Genomic DNA, 6,710 nt, shown 5'->3' with positions numbered 1-6,710 from the left:
AGAAGAAGGATGAAGAGGAGAAGGAGGAAGTTCTCGATCTTGAGGCGTACAAGAAGAAGCTTGAAGAGAAGAGACAGAATCTCCCTAACTTCGTGAGCAAGAAGGTGAACAAGAAGAAAATTACGACTGACGAGGAACTTGAAGCCCAGGGGTATACCTTGCATGTGAAGGAAGGAAAAGAGGAAGAAGAAGAGGAGGAGGAAGATGAAGACGACTCAGGACATGGAAGTGGCGAAGAAGATGAAGAGCCGAAGAAGAAGACCATGAATGTCTTTGAATATATCCATCATGGAGGCGGACGCGTCAATCTCTTCCCTAGCCGAAGAAGAGGCAGAGGAGGCCCAGGCGGTCCGTCAGGAGGTCGCGGAGGCGGAGGTTGGAGAGGAGGCTCAGGTGACGGAGAGTATCGCGGACGTGGGGGTGGACGATCCAGAGGTGTAAGTCTTTCTTTCTGATCTTACTAGCCCATCGAAAGGACTTTGTTTTCTTTGGCTTGGTGTCCAAGGACGGCCTTGGATGTATGATTCCGCGAACTCCCAGCATGAGTTCTTATTTAGCATATCCATATGTGTAGGTGCTCCTATAGGTGAGCATTATGATAGAGGTGGACGCATCGTTTGTAGTCCGTGTGTATGAGAAGGAAAGGCATGGTGGATTCCTGGTATGTGTGAATTAAAGAGCACAAGGCATGAGTTGTACATGTCTCGAAGAGGTTAGATATGTTTAGTGCGTGCTGGCGTCTGGGGAGCAGTTCAGTGGTGCCTGGAGGTTCTATAGACTTCAGTCTGCTCTCGCAGTCGTCTTGAGACCTCTCATTAAGAGAGACGTGCATGCGCTTCATCGATTCTTGTCACCAATCCTGGAAGAGTCTTGCAGAGGTATGTATCTTCTGCATCCCTTATCCAGGGATACCGTATCTTCAGCGCAAGTCTCCATACTATAGATGACCGTTGTGTGTGTGTGTCTGTGGTGTGTGCGTTTGCAGGGAGGTTTTGTGAAGAGTCGCGACGCTCCGGATATCCGCGATGAGCGGGCCTTCCCAAGTCTCGGTGGAGGCGGTGGCCATTGATGGATAATCAGAAAATAAGCTTCTTCCTTCCTTCTTTCTCGTCTAGAATTCGGGCATTTCCGTACACGACTTTGTTCACAGTATCATCTCAGTGGTAGGTGAGGGAGGCGTAAAGGAGAGCGGTCCGTCAAGCACACATGAGAGAATGAGAAGGAAGGAAGACACGGAGAGAGAGGAGAGAGGAAAGGAAGATGCACTCGCGGTGCCTGTTGCTGCAGTGCTGCCGGGGTGTGTGGAGGAATCATAGAGAACGAGGAGTACAGTTCTCATGCTTTCATAAAAAGACAGAGGAACAGAAAGCAGGAAGAGATTCTTTGCAGAAGAAGTGGGTGTGAATGAATGTCTCTAGTTTATCTCGAACTGACGCAGCGCGCATTTGTGAGGGCTCCCCAATTCACATCCTCAGTCGGTGATGGTGGTAGTTGTTCATTCATTCCTTCATCCATACTTTCTTTTGCGTCCTCACTGGTCTTTATGAAGGCCTCTTGATTCGTCACTATTCCTACTCCATGTGCGTACATACATGAGGTAAACTTTCTTCTTTCCTCTCCTTTGTCAGTCAAGTGCCACGCTTCTCGTCCCTCTCGGCTGGCTGGTATGGCGTCGGGCTTGGTAGTGAGCCACCTGTGTACTGTGTGTGTGGCTAGGTATTTTGAATGGCTTTCTCTCCCGTGTCCCTAACCCCAACCCTTCTCCCTTTCCTGCGCTTCTGCATGCAGTTTCAGTCTTTCTATTTCCTTCTGTATATGTACGTTTTTTTGTGAAGATATATATACAGCATGCGTATATGCTATGTGTATACATACCTGTGTGTATGGTGTGTATTTTTGGGTACGGGAATGTAAAAGAACATTCTTTTCCACCTCGAAAAGCGGTTGACTCGTCGTGTTTTTTTCTTGTTCTTGGCCAAGGAAGTAGTGGGGAAGAGATAGAGGTTAGATCGATTATTGTAACAGACGATTGAAGCTCTCGATCTGTCTTCCCCCTCACTCATTCTTCCCTCTCACTTTTTTTCTGTCTATCTCCCCCATTTTCTTACTCATCTTTTCCTCTTCCAGCTTTTGTTACCCTTCTCGTGGTTCCACATATATAAATGCGTAGAACAGATACGGGCAAGGGTACGTACACCTGGTGGCAGTGGTGGTAAGGATGCACTGTGGTGGTTAGGGGAGATAAGACGAGATGGGAGGTCAGACGGATGGACGGACGGACGGGGAGAGAGACAGGAAGTATGGTGTGTGCCGAGACGCGTGCGGCGTCGTCTTCTGTGTCGATGTGAGATCATAATCGTCGCTCAGAAATCACCTTTCTGCGTTCGCCCGAGGGTTTCTCCACGAAGGCAAAAGAAGTGTCTGGTCTTTTTCAAGCAGTAAATGCATTGGGGAAGGGAGGAAGAATAACAGAGATTTTGAATAGGCCATGTGGCGGGATATCATCGTCGGCCCGAGAAAACTTCGAGTGGTAGCACCGTTGACGCGAAATGGTCTCTCGTACCGTACTGTACGAGCTTGATCAAAACGAGCTGACAAGTGTTTCCTACCAGATGTATCTCGTCTGTCGTATGGCTGTACTTTTTCAACACCGTCCGCACGGGGCTTTCGGTGTGTATACACCTCGCGTGTCGTACTGTGTCCCACTTTCTTACCCGAGCACGCTAGCGTTAAGCTACGCTACCACTGTCAAATATGGAAAGGAGGGTTCCTAAACTACGCGTGTTATTCATCGGTCATCGTAGTAACCAAGTACTCGCCGACTTTTTCCTCTTTGAGAATGCCCGTTCATGATGCGCTGTTGTATTGCTTGAACAAACGTAAGTCAAGCACCCGGTATCGAACGAAGGAGATACTATCAAGGATGAAAAGGTGTGTCTAATGGTGTCTGTTGAGTGAGTATACCGAAGACAAGGAGAGCAATAAATACCGTGATAATGACGGCAACAGGGTGACGAAGAGAGATGATGCTTGGGATCTCTGCTCGAAGAAGCGAGCCGATGTTTACTTTGTTCAAACATAACCGCGAGGGTAGAAAGATGAGGCTGTTTCAAAGGGAATGAGAAGGAGAATAGAGAGTGCCTTCTTTCGTTCGGGACGAATTTTTCGTGTCTGCTCTGTGATCGATGATGGATGGAGGCATCTTCAGGCGTAGTAAAGTGTGTAGGTGATGGGAGGTGAGGACACGGGAAACCGAAGAATGAAGAGAATGGAAGTGTAAGAGTCCAAACAGTACTAAAGATATATTTAGTGACCCGTTTTTGCTTCATAAAGAAAAGCCTGAGCGTGATTATGTCAAAAGACAAACAACCTCCGTGTGGTACAAAAGAAAACCTCCCTTCCTCCGTTCATCTCGAAATGATTAGTGTTTTGTGAGTCGGGTCGTAGTCTTTTTGCGACGGCATTCTTTTGTCTCGGTCATTTTTGCTCCACAGCCTAGGTTGTTTGTCTCCACGGTAGGACACGCAGCGCAGCAAGACTTCTGGTTGTCATCTGAAGGAAATCAGACGCAGCGACAGCTTTTCACCAACGTTGTAAGGAGATGAAGTTACGCACCTTGGCTCCCGAGGAGATAAATGAAGTGATGGACTAGCGTACTGGTTGGTACTGGCTAGGCTCGGTGCTTGCGTCGGGTGTACATATACACAGAGGAAGTGGAACCAGCTGACCTTAGTGGGAAGTGCAGGTGGCTATCAATTCTTCTTGATAGTAGACTTCGTCTCCATACAAATCGATCCGGCTCTACTACGAAAGCCATAAAGTAGGCCGGTTCCCCTCAGCACACTTTTCCATTCCAACCTTTTCTACCGTGACCATCGCCTCAGAGTAGTACGAACATTGAAGAGAACAAGAAGACTTCCAGCAGACAAAGATGAACTGCAAACGCGGGATCCCCGTTCCCGAGGTAGACTGTTCTTTTCTTACGTTCCTCATGACGTCTCTCCATTTTCTTTCTCCAGACAACGCACGTCTGTCTTCCGATCTCATGTGTCTCTCGCCTGCTCTCACACACAAACGTAACATCCTTCCGAATTGACCTGAAGGTCGTTCTCCCCTTCTTTTCTCCCTCTGAATTCTTCTCCCTCTCATCTTCCTCGTCCTGACATGGGAAGAAGAACCACAGTCCTATTGAAAAGACACAGGGAGGGAAGGCAAAAATGAACTTTCTTGTGTTGTCTTTCTTTTGTCGGTAAAGGAAGTCTAACAGCACGCTTCACCCTCCCTGGTAAACCTCTTGTCTTCCTTTCGTCCTCTTTGGCTGCCTGCTGTTCCCGTGATGATTCCCTATCTGGGCAAGAAGTCTTCTCTCAGTTGGAAACCCCTCACGCACTCGGCATGAGAGTCTTTTTTCCCCTCTCTTCGTAAGTTTGTTTGACAGGAGAGCATCTCGCCTGAAATTTCTTTCCCTTTGCTTTCTCTCTTCCCCCTCTGAGTGCCTTCTGACAGTTCGCGTCCTGACCGCTAGACCCGATCCGCCGTCATCGTGGCACGCTCTCGTGTGCTCTCTTCTCTGGATGTGCTTTTCCCCACTCTGTTCTTTTGTCAAGCTTTCACAAACCCCGAGAAGAGTTCCACTAGAGAAGTCCTGCAACAGAGGTGAATCACCTAAACAAAAGAAAGACTTCTTAGCGGCCGGAAGCAAAAACTGTCCTTTGATCTTAGAACCGACACGCGGCAGATCACCCAGCTCTCTTCTCCCGCTTCTTCTTCTGGTATCCGTTCAGTTTCCTTGATGTTTCCCTGAGGAAGTTAATCCATTCAACTGTTTTCTTCGTTTCTTCAGCTCGGCTTTCCATTCGATAGCATACTACTCCTTCCCCCGGTTGCTGATTCTTCTTTTTCTGGAGGGGTTGGAGACAAGCACACTCTCTTGATGTCTACAAGTCTCGTCCATCTTCGCAGTCCCCTCAAGATCGCCTGAAGGGAGAGTGATATCCGGACGTTTGTTATGTTCTTGCCTGTAGACATCAATTTTCCTTTTACTCTAATTGTCTGCCTTCTTTCTTTGAAGTTACTTCATTCCTCTTTTACTAAGCGGGATCATAGCACGGTGTCCTTGCATGTCCTGAATGTTCATCGGAAGGTTCCACTCTCTTGGCGGAGTAATCGACTTCTGTTTTCTTTCTTGTCAGACATCTCTTTCGTATTTTTTCTCTCATTTGTCTTTGTCCCGACACCATGCTTGAGTTTCCAGTCGTCATTAGCACTATGGAGGATTTCCTGAGGTCTTCTGACTCTTGTCACACCCGCCAGTCGAATCTCCTTTCTTCATCTCCTTTCTCTAAACATTCTCGGATTAGTAAGAAGCAAGCTCGTCTTACCCTGTGTTCGAGCCCGTTGCATGTTCTTCGCCAGCCCTCCTCTTCTCTCTCTGGGGACGGAGGAAGTAGGGTGAGACATACTTTACGAAAGGAATCTTCTCGGCCGTCGTCTTCTCTAACGTTGCTCTCTTCCTCTGATTCCTTCGCATCTTCGTCTTCTTGTTTTTCTGATTCTCGTGCTTCCTACCCACCCACAGTTCCCTCGTCGTGCCCCTTCTCGCAGCAAGGAGCTAGAAAGAGAAAGTTTCTTTCTAATCACTCACTTTCTCTCTGTGACTTGAAAGATGGATCGTCTCCTTCTCCGTTTTCTCCCATGTCTCGTACGAGCTCGTCTTGCAAAAGATCATTCTTGAGCCCATCTCTTCTCTTACTGATATGTCTGCTAGTTGGTCAGCGAAATCTTCTTCTCATCCCTTGTGCTTCTTCTTCTATTGCAGATGCAGAAAAAGACAGTCTAGGAAAGACAGATCCTTCGTCACATCCCTTCTCTCCCGAAGACCTCGCTTCTTCCCATAGTACAAGTGATGTTCTGAAGGCGTTAAGTTCTGCTTTCTCTCGTAATTATGAACATATCAACGGACCTATTTCGCCTTCTGTCGCTGTCCGAGATTCTTCGTCGCTTCTCAAAAATGGTCTTTTCCCTATAGACGATCCTACAAAAGGGACTTTCCTTATACCTTCAAGTCTTATATCTTCACCTCAGCCTCTCATTACTCCTTCCTCTTCCCCATCACCTCCATCTTTTCGCCCTCTCCTCTCTTCTCTTCCTTCGTCTTCTTCATCTCCGCCTCTTCCACCTCGATATCTCATTTCATCTCCCTCTTCTTTTCCGTTTTCCCCTTATCCTCCTGGACCCAGACTAACAGACTCGACCCGCCCTTATTCTTCTTCTTCTTCTCTTATCTCAAGAAGTTTATCCGCTTCTCCTTCGCTTGGTGCACCACCCTCTCCACCAGGGTTCATAGGGAAACAGTCGCATAATGTCAAGATCGAGCACTGTCACGGCTTAGATGTTTATCTAGTATCTAATCTCCCAACAGACTTAGCTGAAAGATATCCCAAGTTTGCTGCTCGAGAGAAAGAAGAAGGGCATGGACTTCCACTACTGCATCATGTTCATCTACAAACGCAAGACAAGGGAGCGGCTGGGGAGCAGAATAAGAAAGATGCATCCTCCGCTTCTTCTTCCTTAAGTTCGGACGCCCTCGCTAATCCTCGTCTTGTCGTTGAGTCTTCTGAAGTCACGCCTCTATGGAATGTCACGCTTACAGAAGGAGGAGTTGAAGACCGGACTGGTAAGAAGAAGGAGAAGAACAGTAACGGGACGGG

General features: G+C 47.7%; 2 protein-coding genes across 2 annotated transcripts in view; both read left to right on the top strand.

Annotated features, from left to right (window-relative positions):
• Window positions 1-5,451, top strand: part of CSUI_002462 (hyaluronan mrna-binding family protein) — a 7,662-nt gene extending 2,211 nt beyond the window's left edge. Inside the window, exons 4-5 of the mRNA XM_068062663.1 lie at window positions 3-437; window positions 986-5,451. Coding sequence (XP_067925363.1) covers window positions 3-437; window positions 986-1,069 — 519 coding nt within the window. The 3' untranslated portion in view covers window positions 1,070-5,451. The remainder of the gene's footprint in view (window positions 1-2; window positions 438-985) is intronic.
• Window positions 5,452-5,818: 367 nt separating this feature from the next.
• The window catches only part of CSUI_002461 (uncharacterized protein), a gene marked incomplete at its 5' end in the record, with an annotated part of 14,301 nt that continues 13,409 nt past the window's right edge, over window positions 5,819-6,710 (top strand). The window contains one exon of the mRNA XM_068062662.1: window positions 5,819-6,676. Within this exon, the coding sequence (XP_067925362.1) occupies window positions 5,821-6,676 (856 nt within the window). The remainder of the gene's footprint in view (window positions 6,677-6,710) is intronic.

This window comes from Cystoisospora suis (genome assembly GCF_002600585.1).
Source record: "Cystoisospora suis strain Wien I chromosome Unknown contig_1038, whole genome shotgun sequence".
Lineage (NCBI taxonomy): Eukaryota > Apicomplexa > Conoidasida > Eucoccidiorida > Sarcocystidae > Cystoisospora > Cystoisospora suis.
Note: the sequence above shows the minus strand (reverse complement) of the source record. Positions and strands in the feature narration are given on the sequence as shown.